This window comes from Callorhinus ursinus, unplaced genomic scaffold (assembly GCF_003265705.2).
Source record: "Callorhinus ursinus isolate GAN/ISIS: 27379988/994484 unplaced genomic scaffold, GSC_fseal_2.0 scaffold20, whole genome shotgun sequence".
NCBI lineage: Eukaryota > Metazoa > Chordata > Mammalia > Carnivora > Otariidae > Callorhinus > Callorhinus ursinus.
In genome coordinates, this window is record NW_027397082.1 from 29,306,772 (window position 1) to 29,325,944 (window position 19,173).

The 19,173-nt window shown below is 45.7% G+C and overlaps 1 protein-coding gene across 9 annotated transcripts in view; it reads right to left on the bottom strand.

Annotated features, from left to right (window-relative positions):
- Nucleotides 1–12,011: 12,011 nt before the first annotated feature.
- HNRNPF (heterogeneous nuclear ribonucleoprotein F) overlaps nt 12,012–19,173 on the bottom strand; it is a 35,797-nt gene continuing 28,635 nt past the window's right edge. For 3 of the 9 annotated variants that reach the window (XM_025880649.2, XM_073904484.1, XM_025880650.2), the window contains one exon: nt 12,012–13,450. In XM_025880649.2, coding sequence (XP_025736434.1) covers nt 12,155–13,399 — 1,245 coding nt within the window. In that variant the 5' untranslated portion in view covers nt 13,400–13,450 and the 3' untranslated portion in view covers nt 12,012–12,154. Of the gene's footprint in view, nt 13,451–16,845; nt 16,912–18,029; nt 18,403–18,667; nt 18,806–19,173 lie in introns of those variants that run through there. The other 6 variants (XM_025880644.2, XM_025880643.2, XM_025880646.2 and 3 more) reach the window with 4 other exon arrangements.

The window sequence follows — 19,173 nt, forward strand, 5'->3', positions numbered from 1 at the left end:
TCCCTCCCTCCAGTGTCTTGTGAGTGAGTCTTTCTGTAGGTCTGATCAGGGATGGGCAGGCTGGGCAGGGACTCCGACGTCTTGCTTGGGAATGCTCAGGCCCCTCAGTGGCTGGTGGCGAGGGGGTCCTGTGGATCGCTAATGCTTCTTGTGGCCACATGTCTGTCCTGAGGCCTATTCCCAGCATGCTCCCCACTTTGAAAACCTGATAATTGGTCTTCTGCCCCCTTGCCTCATCCATACCCCATGCAAGATACCTCAGTGTTATATCAAAGGACTTTACGATTTCCACACCTTGCGTAGAGACCCTAGAAGTCCCAGTGAGCCAGGTACCCATGACATTCTCTAACCTAGAATGATCCCCAGGGGCTCACCCTCCACTAAGAGGCCACCTCACTCAGTGAATGCTCTCTATCCTTCACACAGCTCAGGAAATGAAGCAATTCCTTTATTGACCCATCCCAGTAAAACCCTATATAACGCTCAGACAAACCCATGGACTCTCTGCCTAGCCTAGATAGTATCCTATAGGACCCTACTATGAGCCATATCCCAAGAAGCCTGCATCTTAGAACCAAAGACCATCCATACACATCTAGGTTCCCCAATATATCCAAAGTCCACTCCTGGAACACCTCACTTGAAAGGTCCCTACGTGTACAGGGTGGGGCTGGGGAATGGCCTCTCCCACCTCATTAGCTTGTCTGTCCTGCAGCCTTATCCTTTATGCCATCTTCTATAGTCCAGGACAGAAGGAACTAAGGTACCCTCACTCCAGCTCCTGTTCCCTGCGTCGACCCTGGCGTGGCAGCAGGCTGAAGCAACAGAGATCTCCCCTGTCCCTGCCAAACAGTGATGCCCAGTCTGGGGTGCACCAGATCTGCGCTGACGGGACAGCCATGTTGGTGCATCTAATGGTGCACTGCTCCAGACCCTCCCCCACTTCTCAGGGTGGGGCCGCATTCTGTGGAAATCGTGTGTCCTAGACTTCAGGCCCCAGACTTGTAGACTTGGGTTAGGAGGCCAGAGCAGGGGATCTGAAAGGTGAACCCTTCCTCCCATGGGTTGGCAGCTCATCCCAGGCCCTGAGGTCTCAAAATGAGATTCATAGGTCTGCTTAGGGCCCTTGAAACAGGACACATGAGGAGGTGGGGGAGGGGGTTCCAAGGCAGGACCAGAGCTGCAGCAAGAAGTCCAGGAACCTGAGTGAGACGTGAGACACCTGGCTGAAAGTACGGCACCCGTCTAAGTGGATGACTGAGGGTGGCAGGGAGCCATGGAGCTTGGTGGCTGGTGCCAAGCTTATCACCCACCCGGACTGATCCTATAAGGCCCTTAAGGCCCCAGGATTCTGAGCCGATGCATCCTGTGAAGAAGAAACGAGTGTGTTTCAGCAGCGGGCGTGCATGGGCAGCCATGGGTAATGTGATCGGGTTAAGAGATGACATCTGAGCTGAATCCTCAAAGGTGAATGATTATAGGAGCCCGCTGCACAGACACCTTTCCTGGGAGAGAGAATAGCACTTGAATTGGCCTTTTGAGGACCAGAGAAAAATCAGCATGAGTGGAACATCAGCGAGGAGATCAAGGAGGAAGCAGAAGCAGCCACTTCAGGGAGAAACCCTACCCCCTCCTGAGCTGGGAATTGGGGGCCCCCCCGGAGCCCCACAGGAGGCAGGAGCAGGAGGAAGGCAGGAGAGCACCGGGCGCAGAGCCCAGAAGTACCCTCCCCTGAGTCAGAGCCCCCTGGAAGCAGCTTCCAAACTTGCTTTTCTGTCCTGGGCACTGGGGTGCCTGTGCCTCTCCTCCTTGGACACAGGAGGACGCTGGTGGGTGAATGGATTGCATCTGAGAAGTAAAAATGAGCTCCACTTAGGAAAGCAAAGTCTGGCCGTTTGTCCGTGGGGCTGGAGTGGCAGACGCTGAAGTGACATTTGTCAGAATGCCACCTTCTGAGTGACCGAAAACTGCTTTTTTTTTTTAAAGTTGGTTTATTTAAGCAATCTCAAAAACCCATCGTGGGGCTCGAACTCAGCGGGAGATCAAGAATGGCATGCTCTACCCACTGAGCCAGTGAGGCACAGTGGGACCTAAGCCACTTTGACCCAAGATTCAGCGAGTCCAACCTGGGCGCCCATTCTGGTTAGAGGGTTTCTGGACACAACGTTCCACATCCATCTTAACGTTTCAGTTCCCTGGCTCCACTTTGCGGTGGACCGCAGTCCCGGTCCTCCTGTACCTTCAGCCTGCCAAACACGGCTTTTTTCCAATTTTGTCTGAACAACCTGCACAGTTCCCTCAAGTCCTGTAAGCAACCACTCTGGGGTGAAGGACCCCATGACCCCTATGCCCCCAACATGTGGGACTCCCTCATTGCCCGGCATCAGTGAGCCTTTGTCCAATTACAGGCTGGTACCTAGTAGTTTAGGCTGATACTGCCTGTCCAAGGCTGGGGCAAGGGGCTCTTGGAGGACATCCGGGGTCTGGATTAATCATGGGTAGAAGTCAGGGAATGTGATGGAAGGTAGGGGGCACCATGCAGGTCGGAGTCCATGTTAGCCTGTGAGTTTGGCAGCTGGGCCCTGGAGTTGGGCTGCTGATTCCCAAGAGAAACAAGTCCTGCCCCCACCCCCCCTTTCCTACTTCCCATTTCAACCGCCACCCCCTTGGTAGGGAGAGGGAAAGGTAGCCATAGGATGAGAGGAGTCTCTGCCCAGGCTTCCCTGTGTGGAAGAGTCCCCTTCCCTGGGCCTATTTCTTCTTGGAGGAGCGTGGCTTTACTCACAATTCCCTCCTTTTGCTGCCGCCTCCCAGAGAAAGTGTTGCCCAGGAAAGAATCTGAGAGCAAAGGGTAATTTCTACTCAATTGAACACTTAATATGTGAAGGTCACTATTAAAAACACTTCCTGTTAACTCAATTTTCCCAGCAGCTTATGAGATGGGAACTTTGTATTATTTCATCCGCGCACAGGAGGAGACCAAGGTTCTCAGAGGTTCTTGCAGGTCATCTTGCTCCTAAGCTGTTTCTGAAGGACTGGGCTACCTTGCCTTTCTGGTATTTATCACTATCTGAGAAAGAACCCAGTAACTGTGCCTGCTTGGAGACTATCTATATCCCTTCCCATTTATGTATGTATATATGTATGTACGTGTGTGTGTGTATATTTATTTTTTATGTAAGCTCTGTGCCCAACGTGGTGCTTCAACTCACGACCTGGAGATCAAGAGTTGCATGCTCCAGCTGCCTGCCTGGCTCAGCTAGAAGAGCATGAGACTCTTGATCTTGGAGTCATGAGTTTGAGCCCCAGGTTGGGTACTGAGATCACTTATATAAACTTAAAAAAAAAAAGTTTTATGCTCTACCCAGTAAGCCAGTCAGGCACCCCTTCCCTATTTTTAAATTTAAATAATCTGATTTTTTTAAATTAATTAATTAATTAATTTTAGGGAGAGAAAGAGAACAAGTGGGTGCAAGAGGGAGGGGCAGAGGGAGAGAACCTTCGAGGAGACTCCCTGTTGAAAGTGGAGCCCAGCTCGGGGCTTGATCCCACAACCCATGAGATCGTGACCTGAGCCGAAACAAAGAGTCGGACACTTAGCCAACTGAGCCATCCAGGCACCCCTATCTTATTTTTTTCTGATTGCAAACATCTTTCATGCTTATTACAGAAAAGTTGAACATTACAGAGATGTCTCACTTAGCTAAATCAGTTTTTAACCCAGCACGCAGAAATAATCAAGGTAAAACTTTGATGTAATACTCTATAACTGTTATATATAAATAACATTTATTTATATATATGGTTGTTACATGAATCGATAGTTCGTTACTTGGTATTGCTGAGTAGTCCTCTGAGAGCTTTTAAAATGAGGGCCTACTAGCTTAAGAAAAAGTTGTAAGTTTTATTCTAAGACTTGTGGCTTAAACCTTATGATATTTGTTTCCCAGAAGGTAGCAGCATCTTACCCTTTTTTTTTTAGGTTTTATTTTTAAGTAATCTCTACACCCAATGTGGGGCTCAAACTTGTACCCCTGAGATCAAGAGTCACATGCTCTACTGACTGAGCCAGCCAGGGGCCCCTTATCCTCAATTTTTGTGTAAAATGTGCTATAAGAAGTAAGGGCCAACAGCTAACACAAGGGAGCATGACTAGAGCCATCTGGGTGGATCACTGGTTAGGTCCTATGCCTGGCTCTGTAGAGGGATTTATTACTCAAGTCTCAACCCAGCCATCAGAGGAATATTCTTAAGGCAAGATCAGATCAACTCTGCTCAAAGTGAACCAAAGATACCCTATTTATCTTAAAGAAAAATCCCCTTAACATGGCCTATAGGCCCTACTTCTGACCGCAGGCCCTACAACATTCCATCTTCACCCACCCTCCTCTCCTACACTTGCCCTGCTCCTAGATGTTGTCTGAACACAGCATAGGCTCCAGCCTCAGCCCTAAGGCACTACACTTCCTTCCCTCTGCTGGCCATTGTCCCAATTCCCAGCATCCCTGCATTACCAATTCCCTTCCCTTAGGCCCTTGTTAGGAGGCCTCCTGGCCACTTACAGCTGCACCATCATTTGTCCTTCTCATCACTGTATCACTGTTTGCTGCTGCTTCTTCGTATTCAGTCCTAATTCTCATACTGTTGATTTTTTATTGATTTGTTATGGCCTCCCACCCCAACCAGAATGTACATTCGAATTGGTGCCTTCAGAATTTTGTTTGGTTCACAGTTTTGGCTCTTCTCGAATTGCCATTTTATGGTTTCCATTGAGTACATATTGGCCATTTTGAGCTTCTTGGGTTCTCAGGGTAATTTTTTAAAAATCTCACTGCATTCCTGCCACCATCCCCTCATAGATGGTAATAGCACATGGGTCTTACAGTTATCCTATGCCTCCGATATATGTACACAATATCTGTACCCTATCAAAAATATCCAGGCATAAAAGACAAACTGACACCAGACAACATAAACACAGTGAAGGAAGATGCAGATATTGGAATGATCAGACCAATACTTTCAACTATGACTAATATGTTCAAGGAATGAGTTGATATGTGGAGATTCTCAGAAAAAAACTCAATGTATGCACTGTGGGTTAAGCTGTGTACTTCAAAAATGTATGTTCAAGTTTTTTTTTTTTCAAAGATTTTATTTATTTATTTGACAGAGAGACACAGCGAGAGAGGGAACACAGCAGGGGGAGTGGGAGAGGGAGAAGCAGGCTTCCCGCTGAGCAGGGAGCCCGATGCAGGGCTCGATCCCAGGACCCTGAGATCATGACCTGAGCCAAAGGCAGATGCTTAACAACTGAGCCACCCAGGCGCCCCGGTATGTTCAAGTTTTAACCCCCAGTACCTGGGACTATGACCTTATTTGGAAACAGGGCTTCTGCGGATATAATCATTTTAAGATGGGGTCATACTGGATTAGGTTGGGTCCTAATTCAATGACTGGTGTCCTTGTAAGAAGAAGAAAATTTGGACACAGGTAGAAGGCCATGTGACAACAGAGACAGAGATGGGAATGAGGCAGCTGCAAGCCAAGGAACACCAAGTTGGCTGGCAACCATGGAAGCTAGAAAGAGGCATAGAAGGATTCTTCCTTGGATCTTCAGAGGGAGCATGGGCTTGCTAACACCTTGATTTTGACTTCTCACCTCCAGAACTGTGGAAAAATTAAAGTTTTTGCAATATGTAAAAAAAAAAAAATCAAGTGGAAATTTTAGAACTATGGAAGTGTTTTCTTTTTTTTTAAGTTTATTTATAATCTCTAGACTCAACATGGGGCTCGAACTCATAAGCCCGAGATCAAGAGTTGCATGCTCCTTCCACTGAGCCAGCCCAGTGCCCTATCAGTATTTTAAGGGAGAAATAGCAAAAGCTTTCTCTCTGAAATTGGTAATAAGACAAGGATGTCCTCTGGCCCCAACTTTGTTCAGCGTCACATTTTTTTTTTCAGCATCATAGTTCTAATGATGAAAAACAAACTTAGATCTAAGAGCAGGCAACAAGGCAAGAATAAAGTATATAAAGATTAGAAAGAAATAAAAAAAACTATCATTTGCAAACAGCATGTTTTTTATGTAGAAAATCTACATTAAATTAGCATAGATAAGTGAATTTAGCAAGGCCATGATCAATATAAAAATCCATAGTATTAGGGTGCCTGGGTGGCTCAGATGGTTAAGCATCTGCCTTCGGCTCAGGTCATGATCCCGGGGTCCTGGGATCGAGCCCCACATTGGGCTCCTGGCTCAGCGGGGAGTCGGCTTCTCCCTCTCCCTCTGCCTCTCGCCCTGCTAATGCTGTCTCAAATGAATAATTAAAAAATAATAATAAAAAAAACCCATAGTATTTCAGGGCTCCTGAGTGGCTCAGTGGGTTAAGCGCCTGACTCTTGATTTCTGTTCAGGTCATGATCTCAGGGTTGTTGAGATTCAGCCCTGTGTCAGGCTCCGCGCTCAGCAGGGAGTCTGCTTGAGATTCTTTCACCCTCTCCTTCTGCCTCCCGCCCCCATGCTCCCTCTCTAAAATCATTCTTTAAAAAATCTATTTTAGTATTTCTTTTTCTTTTTTAAGATTTTATTTCTTTATTTGACAGAGAGAGGTAGCGAGAGCAGGAACACAAGCAGGGGGAGTGGGAGAGGGAGAAGCAGGCTTCCCGCTGAGCAGGGAGGCTGATGCAGGGCTCGATCCCAAGGACCCTGGGATCATGACTTGAGCCGAAGGCAGACGTTCAACGACTGAGCCACCCACGTGCCCCTATTACAGTATTTCTTGAGGCACCTGGATGGCTCAGTTGGTAAAGCATGCAATTCTTTTTTTTTTTTTTAAGATTTTATTTATTTATTTGAGAGAGAGAGAATGAGAGATAGAGCACGAGAGGGAAGAGGGTCAGAGGAGAAGCAGACTCCCTGCTGAGCAGGGAGCCTGATGCGGGACTCGATCCTGGGACTCCAGGATCATGACCTGAGCCGAAGGCAGTCGCTTAACCAACTGAGCCACCCAGGCACCCCCCCCTTTTTTTTTTTTTTTAAGATTTTTATTTATTAGAGAGAGGGAGAGCACAGCAGGGGGAGCAGCAGAGGCAGAGGGAGAAGCAGGCTCCCCGCCAAGCAGGGAGCCTGATGCGGGGCTCGATCCCAGGACCCTGGGATCATGACCTGAGCGAAGGCAGACACTTAATGGACTGAGCCACCCAGGTGCCCTAAAGCATGCAATTCTTTTCTTGGGGTTGTGAGTTCAAATACCACACCGGCTGCAGAGTTTACTTTAAAAAAAATCCATAATATTTTTTTCTTTTTTTTTTTTAATCCTAAGAAGTCCCAGCAACAAACTCTCAGCATATCATATCAAAGACACCATGTAAAATATAATAAAATATCTGGAAACCAACCTCATGAAATATATGCAAGAAATTTTACACAAAAACTAAAAACAAAACTGAGATGCCTTACAAGAGCCTTCTGACTTGATGCATCTGCCAACATTCCAGAGCATGGGTGGTAATAGTGCAGAGTGAGCTCAGTAGCTTTAGGAGCTGCTTTTTGAATAGTAAATAACCCTGTGATGCAGGAGACGTGGCCTTGATTCATAATACTCAGGGTCTAAGCTGTGACTGTTCACTGAGACTTGTCAGAGACACCACACAAAACCCATTTGTGATCACAGATACCTCCACAATGGGGCCTACTCTGTCCTTTGCAGCAGCTTGCAGAACCCCTGCAGCCTCTGGTTACCTAAAAATTAGGTAGGAGCAGTATTTTCATGTGTAAAATAAGCTTTCTCCAAAATCCAAAACATCTTACCAAAAATCTGCCTCTTAGTGATGCAGTATCTTGACATTTACTTTGGAGGAAATGTCCCAGTTCTGCCCAAGGCCAAAGATTGGTCAACATTTCCCGTAAAGACTCAGATTGTACATACATGAGGATAATGTTAGGCTTTGCGGCCACATGGTCTCTGATGAAACTACCCATCTCTCTGCCAATGTAGCACGAGAGTAGCCACCAGACAGAACGAACGAATGGGCATGGCTCTGTACCAAGAAAACATTCACAAAAAACAGGCAGCAGGCCAGATTTGGCCCTAGGACCCTAGTTTGCCCATCCTTACCCAAGACTCTTAGACCCTAAAGACTTCCCTGATGTGGCAGGGCCCTGAAGTCTTCCTCCCTCTAGCACATGCATGTCCTCCTAAGGCATCCAGAGAACTCGCTTTCTCCCCAACGAACCCAGTGAGGAGGTCATTAACAGTGGATCATGGCAAGGAGATTCAATGTCTCTTCAGACTCTACTGTAACACAGCAGGAGAGTTACCAGAGCCCTGGAGAAAGACAGGGAAGGTGTTCTAACATCCATGTTATGAGAAGGTAAAATATTTTTAAATCTCCCCCTTGATGCTGACTGAAGAGAATGTATTCACTAGGTCAGGAGCTTCTCAAGTGCTGGAGACTTATTTACCTGTAACTGGCAAGGGCACCACATCAAATGCTGAGCTGTGTGGAGGCAATTACTTGGTTAAGGTCCTGGTCTTCTGCTATCTTCTACCAGAATTCAGCTGATCAACCAGACAAACAAATTAAAAGGGCATTTGCTTGCCTTTTTAGTCTATGAGCATGGCCCAAACCTCAGATGTGACACTTCTTATTCATGGTCTTGAATGGGTAACACCACTTGAGATGCCAAGAGGACTTGGCCTTTCCTACCATTATAGATAGCTCTCACTTCACAAGCCAAGGATCCAGTGTGTGTATTGGGGCGGGGGGGGGGGGTTCTGTCAACTGCCTAGTGCCCCTTCAAACTAATTCACTCAAGGAGATAACCTGAGGGGTCTGCAAGCCTATCTGACCTACAGTGAAATGAACTTGGCCTGGGAATCCATTTGTCACCTGGCCTTCTCATGTTCCCACTCTACCAGAGAAGAGCTTGATTTTCAATTAGCTTTCTGCTCATACAGCCAGAGAGTAATAGCTGGGAAGAGAAAGCTGAGACCTTGTAGCTGTGCCTATGTGTGGCCCCTGGGCAGACAGAGGTCTGTTAGTCTTCACCGCAGATCTGGCCAGGCAAAGCCCTTATACTGCCTTTTGGGCTTTACTGTCTGCCACCATCTAGTCTCTGCTTTTCTGTTATCCTTCTATCCCGACTTTCTTGTACTGCCAACCACGGCTGAGAATTTCCATTAAACTTAAAATGCCGGTGCACATCACTAGCACATTCCTTTATCAAATTAGAAGCATCCTTGAGCCCTTCAACAGGAACTTTTTAAAGTAATCACTACACCCAACATCAGGCTCAAACTCACGACCCCAAGATCAAGGGATATATGCTCTTCTGATTGAGCCCGCCAGGCACGCCTTGACAGAACATTTGTAGCTGGTTTTTCCCACCTCGTATGCTAAATCCTACCATGCCCACCTGAGTCTGATGACCCCTTTCTCAATATCCAGCATCCCTCCCTCCTGTAGGCCACTATCTCTAAGCTTCAAGAGTTGGCTCCAGCAGATTATTAGGAATGGACTCCAAGCATTTTATTCAGAATTTAAATCCTGAGTCCCAGGAGATGCCTATTACCAATCATTTTACACTCAACCCTCTGGTCCAGCATCCTCCAGATCCCCTGGGGTGCTAGGAGTCCTGTCCACACATTGAATCAAGCCCTGCAGCTTTTTGGTAGCATGCGTTTTCTTCTCTAGTGGGGCATCTCTGTTCTGTGTCATGCTAAGTCCTGACCCTAGTTTTCTGTAACATAAAAATCAGTTTTCTTGAACATGCTAGATAGCAAATATTTTAGGTTTTGCAGGCTGACGCATATTTGAAATTTTGTTATTTTTTACTGATGTAACTCAAAATTTTTAAGTACAATTTTTTATAGTGCAAGTCTACTAATAAGAATGGAATTCATTTGGGGATTTTCCATTGGGGTTCCCAGACATTAGATCAATTCATCTGTAAAAAACCATTCTCATTCTTAGGTCACAGATCATGTAAAAACAGGTAGGCTGGATTTGATGGGTGGTTTGCCCACCCTCCTAGAAACAGTACCTGGAGCAGACTTTGACGAGGCAGACATCATCTTAGAAATCTCCTACCACAGGTGAGGCCTCCAGATAGTCTTATTTCTAGGAGGGAGCCACTGCTGCTAGCCCAGCAATTCTAGGTAATGTAGCACATTCCTCTGGATATCCCATCCCAGGTTCTTGGAGCCCACTCCTTATCTGGACTCGAAACCTAGCAAGGGTTTTTTAAGGGGTGAATGTACTCCCTAAAACTTCACTGCCTTGCCAAATCTTGGTCTTTCGTGGTATCTTACAGATTTCTTAAGCTCCCAGGTGCTCTACCTGGGCTTCCCTGGGTCTTCACAACCCAGGCCTTTGCTTCCCTCTGGTGGACTGTTGTTGACTTGGAACATGGTGGACCAGCAGGATGGGTAAAGACCCTGTGAACATGGCTTAGACCAGGTGTGTGATCTGTGCCTCCCTAGAATTCTTGTATTTAACCTAGTCTTCACAGTGTATCTTCCTAGTTCAGCCTGTGTCCAAGCACTTCTGGCATTCATGGGCACTGCTGCTACCCTATCTCAGGCCACCTGAGTCTGCAGAACACTGGTGGCTAAGGATGGCAGGTAAGGTGGGCCCGTGAAGCCACAGGAGGCTCAGAGAGGCTAGGTAAGATTGTAGTCTACATAAATGCTTATTTAACAAAATCTTCAGGGTTTAACCAATAGAGGATTGTTCCTTTGAAGTGATACCAGAGGAAGACCTAGAAGTGGTGTGTACTTGTATCTGGGCTACATTCTATGGTTATTAAAAACAAGGTGGGGGGAGGGGAAGTTGAAGAAATCACCAATAGTAGCTTTATAAGCAGTTAAAAAGTAAAAACTCCATTCACATCTCAAAGTCTGTTTTAGTGTGTATCACTAAAGTGAAAGTTAAAAGTGATGACATTATGCTGTGTGCAGAGGTGCCTGGAATTTGGACAGTTTTCTACTGATGGGTGTTTCCCACTTTCTAATTTGCAAACAAGTCTGTCAAACTTATTATGTGTGTTCTGTAATAAACTGTAACTGCTAACCCAGGAGCGTTAAGAGCTAGTATGAAAAAAATGTTCCCATCAGCATATTTTATATTTTAAAAAACCTGAAATGAATTGTGGCTGTGGCTAGTGACTGCCAATGCATGTGGCACCCAAAATTAAGCATCTGTGGCTATGAGAAATGAACAGGACTCCAGCGTAAGGGATAGAGCAGGACATTACAAATGGCTGTGTAACAGCACTCGTCTCAAAGGAGACTGGGCCTGTGTGCTTCTATTTTCATACTCTCTGGAATGTGTTTCCAGTCACCATTTCCACCACTCAAATTTAACATTTTTAAAAATCAAACTTTAATTTAGCCTTGGTATAGGAATATTAAGGAAATCTTAGATTTCATGTGCTAAATTATTTTGAAATTCACACTGAAATACAGCAGTATTCAATTCTCTTCAACCACCCATTCTGCTACTTTTTGGTGAGTATATAGTCGGTGCCAGTCATTGTGAAAAAATCTTTATTTTAAGAAAAAAATTTAGTTAACAAAAAAATTTAACAAGTTTCACTTAGCAAAATACACCCAAAAGGAAATCACAGTACAAAGAAAGTTTTAAGTCAAGGCCTCACCAATTCCTACAGTATTAGTAATGTGTCTCAATTTTCAAAACTAACTTATTTTTAAAAGCTTAAACTTAACCTAAAAGATTTTAAATGAAAATAAACTAGAATGAACAAACATGAGAAATGTTCCTCTTTGAATCAGGGATCTAGCACCTTGAGTTTTCCAAAAAAGCACGTCTCCCCAATGTGTTCACGGTGATGTGGTGTAAAAGATCCATTTAATGTACTTAAAACTACTTTAACTCAGATAACATCACTCTGAAGTACACTACCAAAATGTTAATTGAGAAAAGCTGAAAATAGTTTTAGTTTACTCAATATCACATGCTAGAAGAAAGTTTGCATGAGAAAACACTGAAGAGGTAATTTTTTAATCCAGATTTCACAAACTCATGGTGCAAAATGGGTCCCACAGCTTCCTCTAGAGTAATAATTGCTTTTCACTGCTTGTTGGCTGCCTGTGAAAATGATTGCAGTAACTCAAATGCTCCTACAAAACTAGTCATATCCACCCATGCTGTTCTGGCCTCCATAGCCAGCCCCATAACAGCCGCTCACAGACTGGCTCTCAAGGCCACTGTAAGTGGACTGGGCTGACACCCCCATGCCTTGCATCATCTGGCTGCTATATGCCCCATTGCTGGCCCCAGTTGTGGAATTCAGGAAAAGTTCTATGTATCTGTGTTGCATGTTGGCCCGGTCTTTGGACATAGCTGCCACAGCTTCTTCGTGAGTGGCAAACTCGACATCGGCTTCGCCCGTCACTCTTCCATCAGGGCCAATCTCAATATGGACTCTCACAGGGTTGAGTGGAGAGAAGAAGTTGTAAATGTCGTTCTCTGTGGCTTTGTATGGCAGCCCTCTCATGTGGACGCAGTGTCCAGTGGTACTCTGGACAGTGAACTCGCCGTCTCCGTATCTGTGGTCGTACATGCCCGAGAGACAGTAACTGAGGTCTCTCCCGAACAGATCAGTGGTGAAGCCGTAGCCATCGCTGAGGCCGCTGTACTCCTCATAGCCCCCATAGCCTGCACTATATGCACCAGACCTCATCCTCTCCAGGCCCGCTTGCTTGACAATGCCAATATACCTCCTGGCTGTGCCGGGGCGGTCATAGGGCCCCGGCCGCTGTACAGACATGAATTTCAGAGGGGGATCTGAGTATGACCTAACTTCTTCCTGACTGCTCTTGAACACTTCAATATACCTGTGCCCTATTCTCTCCTTGTGCTTCCCTAGGGCCTTCTCGGCTAACTCCTGGGAGGCAAACTGCACAAAGGCTTCCCCTGTAATCTTGCCCTCGGGGTCCACAGGCAATGTGATCCCGTTTGGCACAATTTCCAACCCTGAGAAGAACTGAACAATTTCTTCCTTGGTGCATCCAAATGGGAGTCCTCGAAGCCGCACGAAGCCATCATTGGCGGTGTCGGCACTGTTTGGACCGCTGTGCTTCAACACCCAATCCATCTCGGTTCTGTGGGATTTGAACACCTCAATGTACCGGTGTCCCATGCTTTCCCTGTCTTTTTTAAGGGCCATTTTTACATCATCTTCTGATTCAAGTTCAACAAAAGCCTCACCACTCTGCCTGCCTTCTCTAGTGTAGATGAAATGAACGCCTGCAGCCCCATCATGAATTGTGCAGTCAGAAAGGAAATTCTGCACATCCTCAACAGAGCAGGACCAGGGCAGGCCACGGAGCTTGACCACAAAGCCTTCACCTCCCTCGGGGCCCAGCATCATGGACACTTGAGAGGACAGACGTCAAACAAGCTTGGGTGCAGCTTTTTGTGGCTGAAAAGAAAGCAAAAACTCCTTTACATAATTTTTCACTTATTATGTACAAGAATATGCAGTAAATCTTGTTTTCCTGATTTTACAGGTGAAAAAGGAAGAGTAAAATATGTTAAGAAATACACCGAATACATTTGAGCTGAGATTCAACCCCAGGTCTCCCAAAGATGTATTACTCACAGAGACTGAAAAAGAACAAATTATGAGTCTTAAAAAAATACAATAGCAATCTGGAAGTTTCAGTCAACAAGCCAAAACCTATCAATTCTAACAGTTATTTTAAGTTAGAAGGGAAGACAAAAGAATGAAATAAGCCAATATTTAGAAATAGTGAGAGAACTTTTCAGAACTGGAGGAAAACATGATTATTACATTGCTCAAGTAAAAGGACATTTTCTTGTTACTAGAGAAAAGGCAGAGCAAACGTGTAACAGGAAATGCTCAACTGCACTAGTTATCAGAGAAAACCAAATTATTGACAAACTACCATTTTGACTCAACATAATTAAATTTACTAATTTAGTAATTTAAGTATTTGATGTAGTCACTCTATGTAGCACTTTATTTTTTTATAACTACCAACATGCAAAAGGCTAATTTTGTAATGACTTCAGTCCATCCCCCTACAAATGAAATTCTTATGTTCCTCCTCCTTTACTGTATGTGCCCAATAAAAAATGCCCAGAAGATTAAGTATGTTTCATGGTTAATACTGGGTGGCTCAGGGGCACACAGCCAGGCAAAATGTTTCGTATTTTGGACCAGATAATTCTTTGTTGTGGGGTAGCGACCAATAGCACCCCCTCCCCAGATGTAACAACCCCAAAGGTCTCCAGGTATTCCCAAATATTCCCTGGGGGTAAAACTGCTCCCAGCTGAGAATGACTAGTGTAGAAATCAGGGCCACCAACCTTAAAAAGGGCCCTCAACACTGCCTACAGTTCCATCCCCCTCCACTCTCCCAAAGCCCTGAGTTGCCTATGGCAACCTCAACAACTATTCTAATATCCCCTACCTTGAACTGATCATCTCTCATCTGGTTCAAAGAACAGAGAACAAATAAAGGAACTACCACAAAGTCTAGAAATTTATAAACAAAGAGTTGCTTCTCTTATTAGCTGATATCATAAGCAGGATCACAATACTGTTCTGGTCCCAACTCCACTCACCTAGAGAAATTATTATTTTTTTAAGTGGGCTCCATGCCTAGGGATAAGCCCAACGTGGGGCTTGAACTCACAACCCTCCTGATCAAGGGGGTCAAGACCTGAGCTGAGATTGAGTCAGACAATCAACTGAGCCACCCAGATGCCAAGAGAAATTTATCTTCACAGTCTCTTCACCGAAGACAACCTCCTTAATTAAGTATGCCCATTTCTAACCAATGCTGTAATATACCTTTCCTTGACATCAACTTTGCCTCCAGCAACTTGCTGATTTGCTGGCCCCCTCAGTAAAATCTCAGAAGGCAGGCCTCTACTATCACCTCTACTCCTCACCATCGAAAGGGCAATACCTTTTCTCGCCAAGAAAGAATTTTCTTATCTTCATTTTACTTGCTCCCACAGCAGGATTTAACCACTCCTTCTGGAAATCCTTTTTCCCTTTGGCTCCTGATGATGCATCGTCTTCTGGTTTTCTATTAATTCCTTAGATATGTTCTCCCAGCTTCTTCCAGTGATTCCTTTTCTAGGCAGCCTCATATTGATCTCCATGGTCAACTAGCCCTGGGCCCAGGACACTCAAGTCCCCAGCCTCAGGCTTCCTGAGGCCCAGACTGGTATACAAAACTCTACTCCATAGCCCCTATACCCCATAAATGAAAGCAGCATTTTCTCTGAAACTCTTCTATAGCACCCCAGCTGCAGATATAAATAGGCTTACCTGTCATCCTGAGGTTCCAGAAAGTGAAGTAATCCTTGGACAACTTTGCCCAAGCCCTCAAATCCAATGACTTCATTACCTCTCTGGAGTGATTTCATTCACCACCTTAACATTCCTGAATCCTACTGAAGAACTCTTGATTTCAACAAGTAATACAAAGGTTTCTCACAATTCCACGCTCAGTCCCTAGCCGTTATCATGGCACAGTAAGAGCTCAATAATTTATTCCTTTGTGATTTCAATTGTCAAAATTTTTTCTTTCTGCATCGCCCTCCTATCCCTTTCTACATCCTCATTTCTAAATCTAGTACCAACAGCCCATGCCAGGATATTCTTATCTGATTCTTAAACTACTTCAAGTGTAATGGCTAGCCCTTACTGCAACTCAATCTGCAGCTCAAGTGTTCTAAACTGACTGTCATTCTCCTGTTCCAAAACCTCAGTGGCTTCCCACTGGCACTGGAACACAAACCACAGAGCTAAGGGGGTACTTAGACCTTGCAACTTTGGCCTACAACACACTTATGTAGCTTGCATCGCTCCCATCAAAAAACAAAACAACAACAGCAAAAAAACCCCCACTCCTTTATTCATTTCTGTGCCTGGAACGTGCCAGGCTTTCTGCTCCCTGGGATTTGACCACACATGGTAATTATCTCCCCAAATATACTCCACCCAACCTTCTGTCTAGCTAAATCCAACTAATCCTTAAGGTCTCAGCTCAAACATACGACCTTCCCACAAGACCTTCCCCTTCTACAAATTAAGTCTCATGGTTCTATGCTCCCATAGCACTCTTGCTCTGATTTGTTTAAAATTGTCTTCAGAACTGCTTGGGAGAGCCTAGCAGGGACAGACTGTCTGTTTCCATTGGTTACTGTGGCCCCACCCCCAGCACAGCAGGCCCAAGATTAGCAAGAGCTTAATTGATGGCCATGCGAGGTCAACACCTCCCTCTACAATATGGCAGTCTAGGCTGAAAAAGACATGCAGGAAGCATAAATGAACACTGACATTTCATATAAAAATTACTTAAAACACCTAATAGCACAGTACAGATTATAAATGTTCTCTTCAGAAAATAAAGCTCCAGAATCAGAGACTTCTCTGAAGGCAAGGTGAAGAGAATTCTTCTCTAAAACACATCTACATGTAAACTTTCATTGCTTATTTATACTCCAGAATTAATGTTCTCTTACATTTCTCAGGTGGAGTCCTACTTGCTAACTCCATATTCTTCTAAACTTCCGATGGAACACAAAACAAAATCTAATTTTAGGTGCAAATATAACTCAGTATCCTCACTTTGCCCTCAGAACCTTCAACATTTGGATCCCTTGTGGAGTTTTACAGTACTTAGCACATTAACTAAAATTCAGTCTAAGAGTGCTGCAGATTTGTGCTCCACATTAGATTTAAAGCTAATGACAAAAATCTTACTTCGCATTAAGAAATGTCCTGCTTAAATATATCAAATGTAAACAGAAATTACTTTTCTTAAAAGAGCTCACCTTAAAGAACAACCCGGGGGGGAGAAGCCCACAGTCGGAGACACTCCTGGTAGGTAACGAACTGTCCTAAAAAAGAGTGATATGGCCGTCTTGCCTCAGTGCTCCAACACTCATCAGGGCAACCAGGGGTGGTGGTGCTGTGGCTGGGATGGGCTCCAGCTTCCTTCCTCCTCCTCGGGAGAGGCAGGACTAGGGCTGCTGGAAGCCCTTTATAGCCCCGAGGCTTCCATAACTAAAGCACACACCCGGGACTGACCCCACAACATTTAAAAGGTTTACCTTTTCATAGGGTAATACAGGCTAACAGCGGGAAATCTCTCACCAGCCTTGAGGAGACTTAGAAAACTCTAAGCTCTGTGAGGAAATCTAAATAGCGCGGGTGGGAGGGGCTTCTTCAGGGAGAGGGTGGAGCAAGGCCACAACCGACCCGGGTAGGGAAGGGACCAAAGGGGCAGGTGAGACCCCAAGCAGCATGATCTTTACTGGGATGAGCTCCCTGGAGAGTTGATTGCTATAATTGTTCAACATGATTTACGATTTACAAGAAACCATTGGGGGGAGGGGGGACGTGGAGAGGGGCAGGGTGGAGATACTCAATGTCTTTCCTTCCCAGTTCTATTTGGTAACTTCATTTCTTGTGACTTGTATTTGCTCTGACTTTGAAGAATAAAGGGAGGAAATTTTGAAATACGCTTTTCAACAAGAAAAACATCATCACTACCATCACCCACAGCCAAGCGATGAGAGTGTCCCCAAAGACTAGGATACGTGAAATCCACAGAGCACGTCGGAGAACTAAACCACATTCTTTATTTTGGAAAAGTGTAACTGGGAAAGTAAATTTCGCTGAGCGTGTCGTCTTAAATTTGCCTTTACTAGCCTCCTGTATTACTTCATTAGACACCATCTGGGTGGTGGTGGGAAGCCCGGTATAAATGTGCAGTATTACAATTTAAGAAACAGTAACTTCCAATTCTCTGGAAGATGGCTTTCAAAAAGCTTCATCCGTCCTTCCCCTGTGCCCCTAGAAGAGCGGAATCTAAAAGGTAGAAGGACCCAGGCATTTTAATGACTTGATTCCCTTCTATGGTTTACCCCAGCTGCTAGCTCCTTCCAGTGTGGTCTGCAGACCAACATCTATGGAACCCTCCTCGGGGAAGCACGTGCAGGGGCGGCCAAACACCCGACAGCACGGGTCTCACTGGAGCACTACCTTGCAATCGCTGGAGTGTGAAAAAATACTGCTTTTAGGTCCTGCACCTGGAGATTCTAATTTAACTGTAATGTACAGGATGTGACCAAGGATTTTTGCACAACTCCCCCAGGTGAGCGCCCTGTGTTGTGTGCACAAACCACCCATGGATGGATGTTGTTAAAATGCAAAGATTCTAAATAGATATGGAATAGGGCAAGATTCTGCATTTCTAACAGGCTCCTAGGACTCCTGCGAGGCTCACCTTCACTCTACTGGTTAGACGGGATTTAGTTCGGATTCAGGTAGATCCAATCAGGATAAACAGGGTGCGCCTCCAAGTGCCACGAATGATTAAGGTTTATCTAAGGAGTACAAGGGCGGCTTAAACACCCATCCTCTCTGTTCAGGGAGGGGTACTCAGTGGGACCCTCGCTTCACCCTCTTATTTGTGCTGCAGTAAGACCTAAAGCATTTTCACCCTTATTTGTAAATAAATATTCACCTGCAGCTGGTAGCACCCAAGAGCCAGGTTGTCCTGGGTGTCCTAATGACTCAAAGTTCTACTTTTAAATCACAGAGAGACGCTGCCCCAGGATCACGCAGTTGACTTTTTTGCTCAAGACTTACCGCTGAGGGGAGCAGGACTGATTTCTATTTTCATCAAACAAGCGCGGTTTACAGCCAAAAGACCCCTAACTCCACCCGACGCTTAAAAACGCAGAGGGCTCCGGGGAAAGTCCAGGTGCGTCTCCTTTTGTTATTAACCTGAAAATGAAACTCAACTGGCTGTGGGCAAACGCCTCATACGAGGACTGAAACTGCGCTCTTAAGCTCGCAGCCGCGCGGGCCACCAGGGGCGCGTCTGAGCGATTTCGGCGGGAAGCACAGCGGCGGTCGCAGGCGCTGAGCTCCTCGGGCGGGGAAACGCGGACGAGGTGCTGGGGGGAGGCTCACTCGGCCTCTACCTGGCGGATGCGAAGAGACACTACCGTCTGCCAGGCCCCACAGGAAAAAGAGAGCCCGGAGCGCCCCTTCTCGGGGCCTGGGCGGGGTCAGCGGGAGCTTCCGGGGCGGGGGCGGGACGAACCGAGGGAGGAGGGAGGAGGGAGGAGGGAGGGAGGGAGGGAGGAGGG